The following is a 14,509-nucleotide window of genomic DNA, read 5'->3' as shown; positions in this document are numbered from 1 at the left end:
CTCAAAAAAAAGTCTTCCTATGATTTAAAGAAAATGTAATGTTCATACTTACAGTATTGAAGCAATTATTCATACACACACACACACTTACAAACTGTTAAACAATATGCTTTGCCATGTGTTTATTTGTTCAGTATGTTAAGTCTACCTCTTATGATATTTTCTTGTTTGGTTTTTGTAATGGGCGCGTTCACAGTATCTGCATGCACTGCTGTTTTTAAGATATTCTGTTGCAGCACGAGAACACCAGCTTCGCTTTACTGCAGACTCTGTGCGTGCTTAGCTATCCGGTGTTCAAAAGGTAAATAAATAAACGCTGCTCAAGGTGATGGCTGAAATTCTGTGAAGGCTCTCAACGCACTTTGTTCCAGTCGGTCTGCGGCTGCGCACACTGAATGCCACGTACTGGTTGACGTTGACAGTCTGGAGGACACTTCCTGATGCTGCTGCCCGGGTCTAGCTAGGCTAGCTAATAGATTAGATTTTCACGGTTTGGGGAAACCCGTGAAATACATCGTGGTCAAGTCGTCTGGTTCAGGTAAAAACATTACTTCGAGTTATGTTATAATTTAACTACAAAGCAGTTTCTATGCTATTACGGACTGTTGTGGTGCTAGCTAGCTACGCAGGGAGCTAACGCTACGCTAGCTCGTCCAAACAGGTGTCGAGACTGATACAGAGGGAGTTGTTTAACAAAAGATTCGTCAGTTAATGATCTGATCGAGTCTATGTAAGGTGAAGTAGGGAAATTATCAGTTTATACCTTCTTACCTAGCTCTATTATAGGTAGAGCTGTTATAAGTTACACAGGAAACGGCTTGTTGACGACTCATTGTCATATAGCAAAAGCTAAGTGTTATTATTCCAGCTTTTTCAGATATACATCAGGAAATTAAACAGATCATTCATTTTTTTAAGTGTACGTAACGTATACAGTAAACACTGCAATGGCAGTGGTGAAACGGCCTAAAAAGCGTTAGCAGTCAGTCCTGTTTGTTGATGGGCCACTGATAGATAACTGCGACTTTTGCCGTTATATAAAAGTTTTACTTTCGCTTCTGTGATATTTTAAGATTTGTTTCCAGAGCTCTAGAAATTAACTTGATAGACTCCGTTTCGGTTTATTTTTTTCCCCCCGTCGTACTCATTAAATGTTACTGTACGCTAAACGTTAGCTACCACCCAATCCCTAGCATCCAGCCAATTACTCATCTGGCCCGGACAGAAAGAGTATATTGCTGAGCTTACAACATCAGGAGATAACGTCAGAGTTAATCCAACTCGTGACTGTACACGAACGATGAGGTTTACGTTAACTTAACACAGTGTGTAAACCCCACCTTGTTTAATGAGTGCAGGCCTCTTATTACATACCCCCTCCCCCCAAAGAAATATCTGTTTTACCGGTATGATATGAGTAAAATGGGTTTTAATTTGCGATTACTTTGTAATCATTTATATGATTCGCCAAATGGCTTTGAAAGCTTTTTTCTCCTATCAGAAGAGATGATATTTTGGGTCAAAGTCTACAAGGAGGTCTGTTATTCTATAGCCGGTGCCACCTCACATGAAGATGTTTGACCCTTAGACTCTGGAGTGACATGGTTTTCATTTAAGTCAAGGGAGGAGCGCTCCTGTTCTGTGTGTAATTTCAAACAGGCCTCAGTCAACATTAAGAGAGCTTTGTGACAGTGAAGACAAGCTGTTAATTTCGGCATATTAATGTAATCATAGGACTGTTCTCACAGCAGCTGTTATGGCTCGATCGTGGCTCAAGAGTTGGGAGTTCGCCTTGTAATCGGAAGGTTGCCAGTTCGAGTCCTTGGGCAAGACACTTCACCCGTTGCCTACTGGTGGTGATCAAAGGGCCCGGTGTCTGGCAGCCTCACCTCTGTCAGTACGCCCCAGGGTGGCTGTGGCCATCACCAGTGCGTGAATGGGTGGATGACTGGTTGTGACTTGAAAAAGCGCTATACTGTTGACCTACTTATTCTGACCTAGTTTTAAAAAGGGCTTAACTAATAATTATATATTCTGTTCTATAAGCTAGACATACATGTTGCTGTGAATGCCATTTTGCTGACTAGTGGTGCCCTGGCACTGCAGTATGCATACCTCCTAAGTAGTTTTTGCGCTCTTATGTTCACACAGTTAAAAAAAAAAAAAATGTTATGACACATTTTTCCATGTTACTGTTTTTAGCCTGCTCCTGCTATCCTTGCATTTTCAATAAATTTCCATTTGAACCCTGCAGAGAAGAGATTATAAAAATGAATGCAAATAAACTGCCTTGGTGTGTGATATGTTTTGCTTTTCACGCCAGCTCTGTTTACACATGCAGTTTGGGAAGTTTCTGGATAGTTTCCCAGCAGAGAATGATTTAAGAGGGTTAAAAGGAAATAAAAATATAATGTGGCGCAATAATTATTTTATCTGAATTAGCCTTTGATAATCACTAAAAACTGTAGAATAAATCGTAATTGCAAATCAAATTTGAGTAATTATACAACCCTACTTTGTACTAAGGAGCTGGAAGGTTAAAGAGTGGCCAGTGTTCAGTGTGACTGTGTGTCACTCCCTGTTGGGTAATGCCTAGAAGAGTTCAGGGCTGCACTGAAAGTGTGAACACCTCTCTTCTACCTTTGTCAAGTGCTGGGAGCAGAAGAGGTCAGACGGCACCATGAACGGCCAGCTGGACCTGAGCGGGAAGCTGATCATCAAAGCCCAGTTGGGTGACGACATCCGACGCATTCCCATCCATAATGAAGACATTACCTATGATGAGCTGGTGCTCATGATGCAGCGTGTCTTCAGGGGAAAGCTGCAGAGTAACGACGAGGTCACTATCAAATACAAGGATGAAGGTGAGTCAGGACACAGAAAAGGCCTGTGAGGGTCCGGTCATCCTCTGGTGACAAGTGTACTTCATGATGGTAATCTCAGCATATTTTCTTTGAAAGTGACAATTTGCTGTGCAGTTAATCATCTTTTGTCCCCATTTCCTGTTTACAGATGATGACCTCATTACCATTTTTGACAGCTCTGACCTCTCATTCGCCATCCAGTGTAGTAGAATACTCAAACTGACTTTGTTTGGTAAGAAATTAACACATTTCTTCTTATGGACTATATGCGTGTTTTTGCCTTGACGAATTCAAGGCTGTAGATGTTTAGTCTCTTACTTCAGCTGTTACAGCAGCCAGTCACTGGAGGGCAGTCTAGCTTATTTTTCCACACAGTAAACCTCAGCTCGTTACTGTCCAAATGAAAATGATCTACACTCCCTTCTGACTAATTTGTTTTGGAATCACTGTTTCTTAGCACCGATTTAACAAACAAAACTATGACAGGTAGTAGATGTGTGTATTTTGTACCAGTTATTCTGGACAGAAAATAGCTTGGAGCAGGTTCGAACCAGAGCCTCTGCAAAGACCTTATAGCTTATGGGTCGCCACCTCAACCTGTTGGGCTAAACCATTGCCCCGCCCAGATAATTCCACAGTCATTCAGTAGCTCAGCAGGTGTAACTCGTTGAATAATCAGTTACCTGACCAGCCAATATGCCTCACCCTAACATGTTATTCGGGCCTTGTTGCTGTCAGTAGTAAAAACATTGTGATGAAATTTCTGGGATTTTTTTAGGACTTAGTATGTTAGTTTTCCCAAAGTATGATTAAGATAAGTGAAATGGTAAAAAAGTGGACTTTGATCAAAGAGGTGTACTCAACATTGAGATTAATGGGCTTAGGCGAGTTTGTTTTGTTTGTGAGTTTATTCTTTCTTTTCTCTTTTTGTTTTAACTTGGCTACATCCATCCATCCATCCCTTTTTCAGTGCAGTGCTACAAGCAGGCAACAGGCAGGGCTCACCCTGGACATGTTGCCAGCCTATCACAGGGCCCTTGGCTATTTTTCTATAATATATCACTATAGTAAATATGCTGAACACATAACCTTAAGCAGGTTATGTTCAGAGTTCTAAATTTCAAATCAGCTGTATGCATTGTAATTTTCCTAATTATTTTTTTCCCAAACATCAAGCTCAGAGTATGATTTAGCTGTTATTCCTCTCTGAAGCAGAAGGATCAGAGTTTTCGGTTTAAGAAAGCCTGGCTGTGTCGACCATGCTTTTGCCGTACACGTTTTAGCCTCATTGTTTACAGGTTTGTGGTTAATAGGAGGCTTAAGATTTAAATTATACATTTTATTTGTAATATTTAATATTTTACAATCGTAATAGTCAGTCTATATTCCCACCCCTATTGCCACTTGCTTTGGATAGTGATTGAAAGGATGAGACTGCAGATAGAAGTGTTCAAAATGGGTTCCCTCCCTTAGTGGTGGGGTGAGGGGCTCAGTCTCTTTTAAGGATGCCTCTGAGGTGTTTCCAGCATGCCCAACTGGTAGAAGATCCTAGGACATGCTGAAGAGATGATGGCCCTTGCTTTGCTTGAGAACACCACAGTGCCCCCTTGGAGAACTGGATAGAGAGGTCTTAGACCGTTAACTCAGATTAGTAGTAGAAATTGATGAATGCATGGAAAAAAATGTTTTTAAATCCATAATGAAACGCTACAAATAAAAATGCATTTTTTAAAATAGGCCATCAGTTAATTATTCTTATGTCGAAGGAAAAAAGGTACACTTTTGCTTATACTGAAGTGTATTGATAATCCTTGCTGACTGAAATGTATATGATCAGATATGCCACATTTTCAGATTTATTTTTCTTTCAGTCACAGCAAAGCTGTGTATTAATGCTAGGCGGTAAGAGAAGGAATATTCTGAGCCTGTGAAATTTTAAGTTGATTCTTTCACTAATCAAACTTTTTGGGGAGGCATTTTTACAGTACAGGTGTTTTGTTATTCTGTTAACACAACACTGTGTCCAGTGTTTGGCTTGTGTTTTAGAGGATTGTCTTTCCTGGCTGTAACTAAATAGTGTTGGAGTTTTGTCAGTTTAGAAACAGCATACCAATACTGTTTTTGGGCTCTGGAGATTGGACCGTAACAACCAACAAATATTTGAAGCTTGGAGCACCTGATTGTGCTTCAGTGTCAACTGCGTGCTTGCTCACTGAATTGTAGACAGGAAGGCATGCCTCATCTGAGTGGACTGTGTAGCAGTACTGTCTATATGTTTTTGCGATAAGTACTTTTTGTGAAAAAGTTGCTCCAGGGCAATGAAAAGTCAGTAAGTTTTCAGTAGCGACGTGAACTGAAGTGTGTTAAATATCCAATGAACATGTTGGAATAGTTATGATTGGGTACCACCTTAAGCTTACTTTAAGTCAAACTTTGGGGTGTTTGCAGCTGCGAAAAAGTGTGACTCGTAACCATAGCAAACCAGCATCAAATCTGTCATTAAAAAACTCTTTCACAACATTAGAAGTGCATCAGCACACATTCTCTACTGTCTAAACTGTATTAACAACATGATGTTGTTTCCTGTGCTCTGCTCTCAGTCACTCCTGCTGTAGCCTCTATTATTAGGCTGGAAGCAGAAAGGGGTTTTTTTTCTTCTCAAAAAAAAGAGAAAAAGTTGTTTAAGTTCCTACAAATCAAAACAGAGCCCTGGCTCGTAATCGCATGTCTTGACCTCACGTGGAAATTACACCGTCCAACATGTGTTGATATTCAGAGGCAGGGAGAGGAGCTGGAATCGCATGACGGCCTGCGTCTCAGCACAGTGCCTCATGAGCCCATCCGTCTCTGTTCAGCATTATTCAGTCAGACAGAGAAACTTGTGTGAGAGAGGAATGCGGAGCGACGTCCAGTTCATTCCTTTTGCAGTGGAAATTTCACTCTTTGGTCAGTGAGAAGATGTGGTACAGGGCATATAGAGTTGACTATTTTGAAGAGGTTTGTCACATGTTTCCTGCAGATTAGCAGGTTTCAGTTTATTGCCAAAAACCCGGCTCTATTCTTAGTTAAATGCTTTGCTGTCAGGGTGGGGTGACAGCGATTCCTGTTCAGCTCAGCAGCCGTTGTGAATGGCTTTGTGGAAGTAACCATGTGATAGATGATCCCAGTAATCCCAGGTATTTAGATTATGGAGCCAACAGATCATCACTCATAACATGCAGATACCTTATTGGCTTCCAAACAACTGGAGTGTAGAAGTCAGATAGTTTTAAATTTACCATTATGTGTTGAGCTATTTTGACTGGCCTCTTAGCTGCCAGGCATTTTTTAATTATTTATTTCCATTGTGATTTTCCGTCCAGTGCATAATGTGAAGTTCACCACATGAGTTTATTGTCAGGCGTCAATCCTTATAAACAGTTTTATTAATAAGTCTGGAGGAACTTTGGTGTTTCTGAGAGTGTGAGCCAATTCTGCTGCATTAGAGTCCACTCTGACCCAGATATTCTACTCTCGATTATCATCCAAACCATGATTTATATGACCAAGGAGTCCTAGACAGTAAGATATCACAATGAATAAGATGCAGTTTCAGTAGTTAACAAAATCGGTGGGAGTTTTGTAGTTTAAAAGTGCTCAACAGGAGCGCGGATGGAGAAGATTTTACTCTGCTTTATTACTGAAATAAATTATCGTTTTCTGATTTCTTCATCTTATTATCTGCAGTTAATGGTCAGCCGCGGCCTTTGGAGTCCAGTCAGGTAAAGTACCTGCGCAGGGAGCTCATTGAGCTCAGGAATAAAGTCAACAACCTCCTTGATACCCTGGAGCCCCCGACAGAGCCTGGTCTGGCTGCTACAGCCCCAGACAGTGGTAAGCACACTCACTCACACACGATAGACTATATATAAGCTTGTTATATAATATAAGCCTTTTGCCAAATGCAGTATAGTGTAGTCATAGAAAAAACAATTAAACATGTACACGAATTCATATTATGAACAACTCACTGGGTCGTTAGCAACTCTACAACCGGGTGGTTCTGTGATTCTTTTTGTTATAGTTTCTACTTTTAGATCTCTGGGACTCACTATAATCTTGGTAATGTGGACTGCGTGACCTCCTTAACTAATAAAAGTGGTTCATAGTCCACAGTATTGTAGTTGGCGTTATAAGAGCTGTATCCCGCAAAGACATTGGCACCAAACTGAGACGGTTTACTGGAGTCAGTAACTGTTGGATTAATTGAACACTTTTTAAATTATTTTTTTTAAACAAATATTTGTCTGCAGTTTGACTCTAAATTTGTTACATGCTAGATCAGTCCAGCCCGAGTGTGGTCAATCGCGCCCACATATGCGCACATGTTGAGCAAAAACAAGGTCTCTCCGACTAATCCTAGCTGCGACCAAAGCTTTAATATTGTAAGCTGCAACATTAAAAGTTTTTAAAATATTTTTCATTACTTCTTAACTAATATGCTCATATAGTTTTTGGCCTTTAAGGATCAACTGAGTTAAATATAAAAGGGTAATCTGGAAAACTTGCAGTTTGTCAGAAATACCCAGACCCTTATTCGTTTTATTACACTTTTGTCTCCATGGCATCTTAACAAGCTAAAATGTTGTCTTAGCATCACATTTCCTCTTCCCTTTCCAGAATCAGTGGATGGGCGTGAAGGAAAAGTTGTGACAGCTGACCCCACAGTGAAACAGGCCACTCCAGTCAGTGCAGCCAGTATGTCGGCCTTTGATCCATTAAAAAACCAGGATGAGGTCAACAAGAATGTCATCTCCTCTTTTGGCCTGAGCGAGGACCAGGCCCAAGGTAGAGCCGAAGTGCAAATGCTATCTTTGAAAATTGATTTCATTTAATTGTCTAGTTTCTATATCAGGCATCTGCGTGTCTTCTGATCGTCTGTGCATTTGTGTGCCGTTTGTACAGCTCCCCCAGCTGTTGCAGCAGAGGAGCGTTCAGGAACCCCTGACAGCATTGCTTCTTCCTCATCTGCAGCGCCTCAGCCAGGAGTGCCCCCTCAGCCACAGGCTCCATATGCTGGAGTGCAGCAGGGACCCCCAGCAGGCATGGATGGTGAGATGTGTGCACACGCACTTACTGTAGAAAATACACAAATAAAAAAAGCATACAGATCCTTTGACAGAGATATGTGTCCTCCAAAAAAGTAAGCACAGTTACATAATGTCTTTATAAGCACAGGGGTGTCAAAGGCCCCTGCAGTGTGGCAGATTAAGCAATTACTTTTTATAGTGGTGCTGTTAAACAGAATGTTTTTCCAAATTTGCCACCAAAGTAGCCTTACAAAAATGCGACTGCCTGCTGAGCCTATATGTTGACAAAAGCTCATCCAGGAGTATTTCTTTTCCAAAGAGTAGTTCTGACTAAAAATGAAACTGAAGAAAGGATATAGCAGGTTTTCCAAGGTAAAGCAAATGCACACAGTTGTCAGTTTATTATGTACATTGTGTTTTAACTGCTTTGTTTAAATACAAGTACTCCCAATCCCAGTTTGTGTTGTTGAACTATTTTTCAGTCTACCTTCACTGATTTGAGTTATGTGTGTGTAATCTACCAATAAGTAAAGATGTAGAGTAGGAAGGATGCACCAGCTGTTACTGCTGCCATTGTAGCTCACTAAGCTTTTAGCTTTCATCCTGCCAGCGAAACACAGTAGACCAGAGCTAGTGGAAATTTCTGGAATTGAGGAAGATTGTTTGGATCAGAACAGATCAAATGGAGAGAAATATGATTGAATTTAAAAGAGCACACTGGGCCTCATTCACAGTGTGTGTGTGTGTGCACAAATTTGTCTTTAAATGGCGTGTAGGAGCGTTTCACACACAAATGTGGAATTCATCAGTCTTTTCCTTTCACAAATTTGTTTGTACAAAGCAAAAATTACCTCAGAGCACAGAGTGTCAGAGGCCCTGCAGTGTGGGTGATTACAATAACATCCAACAGTGGAGCAACGTACACTGCAGGCACAAATGACAAGTAATTTAATTTCTGTCATATTTAACAGTTTTCCAACACAAACCAAAAAACAGGCACATAAAAAAAGAAATATATTTAGCCAAGAAAAGCCTTTAATGTGCAGTTTTCTTTAAACATCTTCTAATAAGCAACGGTTTTGCCTACATGTCACCAGTTCAGGCTAAATGGAAACCACAAACTTTCTTGACACTTGGTGCACATTTGTGATCATGGATCAGTTTAAAGGCGTACTTTGATAAAAGCGCTTTAACTGTCTCAGGTGATGGAGCATTCACTAGCCCAGTTATTGCAGCCTGAAGCTCCTAACCACTTATCTATTTCAGGGCTGGGCTGGAGCTGGATTACACACATGTAATGGATATGTAGCTGATCTTGAGCAAGAATGAAAGCACGCCTTGTATAGGGCATCACTATTGTTTGCCCTATACAAGCAATATAGGGCCTATAACACTATTATATCTTTTTTTGCACTCACATTAGTGAATGAGCCCCACTGATTTCATTGCATAGGTTGACTGTACTGTGCCTCACATTGACATATAATAAATTTTTTCCATTTCCCATATTACTGATTATTGCATTTACTCTGACCTTGTTTTTTTTGGCAATCAGACCCATTCTGCAGTTGAAATAGCATATTTTTTATAATGACTAATTAACATTTAGTTTAATTTTAAACACAGTGTAATCATGAGCATCCCCATGTAATTAATATTCATCTTTCAGCTCGCCTTATCGTAGCTCTCTCCGGTGCAGTCTTTAACTCTGAATCATCCTTGATAAAGACAAATGAACAAAACATACCAGGCAGTTTGGGGGGGGGGGGAGTATTTTGTTAACAGAACTACATTCTAGCATCAAGCTCTCAGGGGGATTTGGTTTTACATGCCAATCTGTCTTGTTCTCATTCTCACTCCATATTCAAACTTTACACTTAACACTTTCTGGCCTGTTTTTTTTTGTTATAAAAGGCAGCCAGACAGGTGCAGCCACAGAGGTGAAGCATTTTGTATCGTTTCACTTATTGCTGCGAATGTGCTGGGTTGTTTTTTAGCTTGTGGTTTGGCTCAGCTGGATGTGCAGGCCAGTGGAGCAACGAAATAGCCTCATGTTGCACCCTGTGAGAGCTGTAACTTTCACTCTGAGCAGTCACTCCACAGACTCCTGACCACACCTGCTACGCTGAAGATCAGCACACGAGTTGTATGACTTCCATTTAGCTGGTGGTTTGCGGTTTGGCCTGGTTAGAGCACCAGAACCTATCCAGAGGGCATAATAAGAGTTTAGCTGGTCCAAAAGAGAAAGAGGTGGGGATGGTTAGCCAGCAGCAGCAGCACACTGTTTTATTCAGAAGACCAAACAGAAAGATCAGGATTTTTTTTTTTTTTTTTTTTGTCCTTTTGTCCTTTTGTCAAAGGAAGATTAAGAGAGGAGTCAAGTGCTTTGGTCGACAATATGTAGCTGTGGTCACCAGTAGCATGGAGAGAAGACACTCAGTTGTTCAAAGTAAACGAAAGGTGTTGGTTTCAGAACAAGCCACAACTTTTCCTTTGAAGTCGTTCTCCGTTTCTAGTTTGGTTCAAACATTTTAAAGTCAGAATCTTCCATACATACTATGAGTAATCTGCTATTAACCAAAGCAAACGCAAGGAGGGGGCTTTAGTGTATTGTTGTGTCACTGAAGGCCTGATGTGTGGGTGCATCAAACAAAAAAGATTTAGATGTTGTGTAGCTATATGCTGGATGTAGGTAGTTATAAGAGATTCATTCAACACGTCACACGATATTGAGCAAACTTTAACCATGCTTCACTCTAACTTTGCTGTGCAGGTAGAAAGCTCCCACAGATCAGTAAAGAATAACTTCTTAACAGCTGCAGAAATGATCTTCCAAACCCTGTCTTTATGCCCTGCATGCAGCAGGCTGGCATCTTCTTTTCCTTCGGTCAACCCTTTCCCTCACGTTATTCCTGTCCTCGGTTGCAGACTAGTATAAAAGCCTCAAGGCAAATCAGAGCAGCCTGTCAATGCACAAGAGTTTGTAAAACGGTGATCTGTGAGACTAGATGCCAACTGAGCATGTGTGGCCTTTTTTAAAAGTAGCCTCAAGCTCACTTTTAATGCAAACCTAGGTTACTTGTTACCATAAGAATTCTGCTAACAAGATCCATAAGCAGATGGTAAAGATTTTACGCTATCCTTTGATGGACACTTGGCAAAAATCTTTTACATCTTTGCAAGAAAGAAAGAAACTGTAAACACGTGCGCATGTAACAGTGACTCAGAACAGTTACACGAGACTCTTAATCAGATGGGCAGATGTGGGTTCGATGTGAAATGTTTATTTAAAAATAGGACCTCATTATTCCTCCTAAAGACAAGTGGAGAGGTCAGCAGGCCTGCAGCCAAAGTGAAAGTAATTCTTCAGCCTACCTATCACATCTTTCACCCCTGATGGTTGACCTCTTGGAGAGGTCAGACAGCCGTGCATCTTTCCATCTCTGTTGCATAACTCTGATGATGGATTACAGGCGAGGAGAACAGGAGAAGCCAATTTCACACACGTGCCTCGCCACACATGTAATATTCATGTAAGAAGATAACACATGGTTGCCACACCACTGAGGTGTTTATACAGAGACATCAAAGAGTTAGTCTTTCTAAGCATTTAGCTGTCAGGTGTCTCCCAAACCAGTCCAAAGTTTTCAGGCTGAATATTCCAGCAGACATTACTTTGTGCTGTATGGAATGTGTTTTTTGTGGAGTAATTCGCCTGGAGCATGTCGTTATATATGGATTTACTTTTGAATGCAGACAGTACAGTACAGAACAATCTGATAGGTGCTTAAAATCTCCTTTGAGCTTTCCTTTGGTGTAGATTCTCTAAGAACTGTGGAAAATAAGCACCAGTTTTTACCAGCACTTAATAATCCAGTGAACCCAGCCCTCTTTCATTATGCCTTCTCTCGCTGTGCTTTTCATGCGTCGTCACCCTACTTATTTGCCAGGCCAAAGATTTGGGAGTAGTATTTAGGCCTTGTTAAGGGAGAGAACAGTTGTTCGCCAAGTTTTTGCACATTTGCTGAACTCTAAGGCATTCGATGGAAAATGTAATGAGCAAATGAAAGTAACAATAACAAAAAGACCTTTCCCTGTCATGAAAGATATACTCCTGATTACTGACTGTATTAAAGGGTGTAGCATGACGATGCTCCGGGTTTAAAGGCCTCGTAAGAATTACTATTTAAAGTAAAGTATTGGGATGATTGGACCTTTAGACTTGATCATTCTCCTCATTTGTCCGTAGGCGGTGCAAAGCCACTGTCTGCAAACACAGACGTGTCTTCTTTCTTGCAAAAAATCCAGGGTTATGTCTCCAAGCCTGCAGTGTTATTCATTTATTTATTTATTTTATGCCTGCTCCTGCACGTGCATCTTTCTCTCTCGCTCGAAGACAGATTTTACTGTAATGTGCCACAGAGCAGTCTCTGTGGGAGATTAACAACAGATACTTCTATCAAAGTGGTTCCAGCTGTTTTCATTAAAGGAGTTGTGTGTTATTCTATCCCAATGCACAGGTGTTTCCGTGAAGATAGTCCCACGTGTGTCTGGGGTGGATCAGATAATATTGGCTCTCAAAAACAAAACAAAAAAAGCCAAGTGTAGATGCAACCAAGGGGCTTTCGAGCTGTTGTAACTGCATCCAATTATCTGAGGTCTATCGTAATCTTTAATCCTCCCAAATGTCTGTGGAGGTAGCCTGGTGATAATGGTGGTTAGAATTACACTATTACACCAAAATTAGCTGTTGAAAAGATGCTCTTAAAAAACCATGAAGCTGATTTGAAAGCCAGCTTGCAGTGTTTGTAGTATAAAGGTTAAACATCACTGTTTAGTCCAATATTTTCTCCACGCTTGCTGGTGATGAGGATACAAATCCAATAGGCAGTGGTCATATTGCTGTTGGACAAAATTAAATTCTTTGGCACTGATCATGATCATCCCCACCTTTTCAGGTCAAGTGTACCAGCAATACCAAGCTCCAGGTGGATACCCTCCTCAGCAGCCAGGTGCCCCACCTCAGCAGCAGTACGGTATGCAGTACCCTGGTAAGATTAAAAGTGATGCTAGCAGATAAACGGGTAGCTGCTGTTCTGTGTAGCCGATTTCTTTTATGTCTGGAGAGAATTAAGGATTCTCTCTCCCCTCTCACAGCTGGATACAACCCTCAGCCCGGAGCCCCTCCACAGCCACAGCAGCAGTTCCAAAACTATGCTCCTCCCTCCTCGCAGGCTCCAGCTCCTGGTGCAGCGCCAGCAGCAGGATTCCAGGGTGGGCAGCAGCAGCAGACCCATCCACCTCAGGGCACCCAGCAGTACCCACCAGGAGCATTCCCACCACAAAACTACACACAGGCCTCCCAACCTGCTAACTACACCATGCCGCCCAACTCTCAGCCCGGCTCAGGGTTCCAGCCCCGCCCAGGATATACCCCCCCTCCAGGCAACACTGTCACCCCTCCACCTGGAGCTGCCAACCCTTATGCCCGAAACCGCCCCCCTTATGGCCAGGGCTACACTCAACCGGGACCTGGGTACCGGTAAAATAAGATAGCAGATGTTACTGATCCCATCATCATCCTATATGTGGCTCCAACTGTTTGAAGTGGGTGCAGAAATCTGGTTTACTGCCCTGCACCTTCCCTCTTCCCCTACCCTTGTACAATTATCAAATCCAAAATTAAAAAAGCACCCCCATCCCGAGTCTGATGGTTAGTGTTTGTACGCTGTCGCTCCAACACACCACTCTGTTCTGGCCCCGGTGTATGCTCCTCGTGTTATTTTTCCCGTCTTTTCCCTCCAGTTCCGTCGTCTGCTCAGCCCTCTTGTGTCTGCCATGGTAAAAAATGTAACCAGTCTGTATGCACACACATGGAAAACCAAAACAGGCCGTTGCACAAACTGTTTGTCCTTTCCATGGTAACTCTTCATTTCGAGAGAAAGATCAGCATTCAGGCTGCATTTACAGCAAAAGCCTTTGTCTTGAATTTCCTCAGCATAGATGCGTTCATAAAACACTATCTCGATGAAAAGTTACCCCTTAGTCATGTTTTATTTTATTCTTTTTGATCAATTTCACCACCGTGTCGGTATTAATGATGTGTCAGTGATGGTGGGGAGCACTAGCTAAGTGATGGCCTATGGGAGGTATAGATCCCTGTGTCATGAAGAGGACTTTTTCTTTTTGTTTAGCTTCTAATATCACCTCCAGTAAAGCTAGCTATTCCTTTCTTTCTCTTATCACTGGTTTTTACTAATATCAAATCAAATTGCTCCTTCAGTGAGATTAGTTGTTTATGTATAAACTGTAACATTTATTTCTCTGACCTAATAAATGATTGAGACCCATTTGGAGTCCCCCCCCCCCCCCTTTTTTAATGTTTTGGTTGTGGTACTCTTGGTCCTGTGATGTCTTGCAGTCTTTTCTTCAACACACTGACTCTCTGAGGTTTTTATGAGTTCATGTCTCTGTTAAGTTTGGCTCATCTCTTATTCTTCTCCCCTGCACAGATTTGGAAACCTGTGGTAATGCTGGTATTCCCATTTCATTTTCCTGCATGTGGGATGTGGTTAG

The 14,509-nt window shown here is 41.5% G+C and overlaps 1 protein-coding gene across 2 annotated transcripts; it reads left to right on the top strand.

Moving 5' to 3' along the window:
- The first annotated feature begins 369 nt into the window (after positions 1 to 369).
- On the top strand, positions 370 to 14,283 carry tfg (trafficking from ER to golgi regulator). 2 transcript variants are annotated; one of them, XM_004551234.5, is made up of 8 exons: positions 370 to 538; positions 2,651 to 2,864; positions 3,013 to 3,096; positions 6,591 to 6,737; positions 7,524 to 7,691; positions 7,809 to 7,955; positions 12,892 to 12,969; positions 13,091 to 14,283. In XM_004551234.5, exons 2-8 carry the CDS (start codon positions 2,681 to 2,683, stop codon positions 13,477 to 13,479), a joined length of 1,197 nt encoding a protein of 398 aa, XP_004551291.1. In that variant the 5' UTR covers positions 370 to 538; positions 2,651 to 2,680; the 3' UTR covers positions 13,480 to 14,283. The 2 variants fall into 2 exon arrangements, with proteins under 2 accessions (XP_004551291.1, XP_004551290.1); XM_004551233.5 differs by having other exon boundaries at positions 372 to 538; positions 12,892 to 12,984.
- The last annotated feature ends 226 nt before the right edge of the window (positions 14,284 to 14,509 follow it).

This window comes from Maylandia zebra, linkage group LG16 (assembly GCF_041146795.1).
Source record: "Maylandia zebra isolate NMK-2024a linkage group LG16, Mzebra_GT3a, whole genome shotgun sequence".
NCBI classification, from domain to species: domain Eukaryota; kingdom Metazoa; phylum Chordata; class Actinopteri; order Cichliformes; family Cichlidae; genus Maylandia; species Maylandia zebra.
The sequence above is the reverse complement of the archived record's forward strand: the minus strand, read 5'-3'. Positions and strand labels throughout refer to the sequence as shown.

What these genes read in the sequence shown, in the direction of transcription:
- tfg (XM_004551233.5), top strand. Translation starts at nt 2,681, where the DNA reads ATGAACGGCCAGCTGGACCTGAGCGGGAAGCTGATCATCAAAGCCCAG. An exon ending in TATCAAATACAAGGATGAAG is followed by an intron (nt 2,865 to 3,012) that starts GTGAGTCAGGAC and finishes TCCTGTTTACAG; the next exon opens with ATGATGACCTCATTACCATT. An exon ending in ACTCAAACTGACTTTGTTTG is followed by an intron (nt 3,097 to 6,590) that starts GTAAGAAATTAA and finishes TATTATCTGCAG; the next exon opens with TTAATGGTCAGCCGCGGCCT.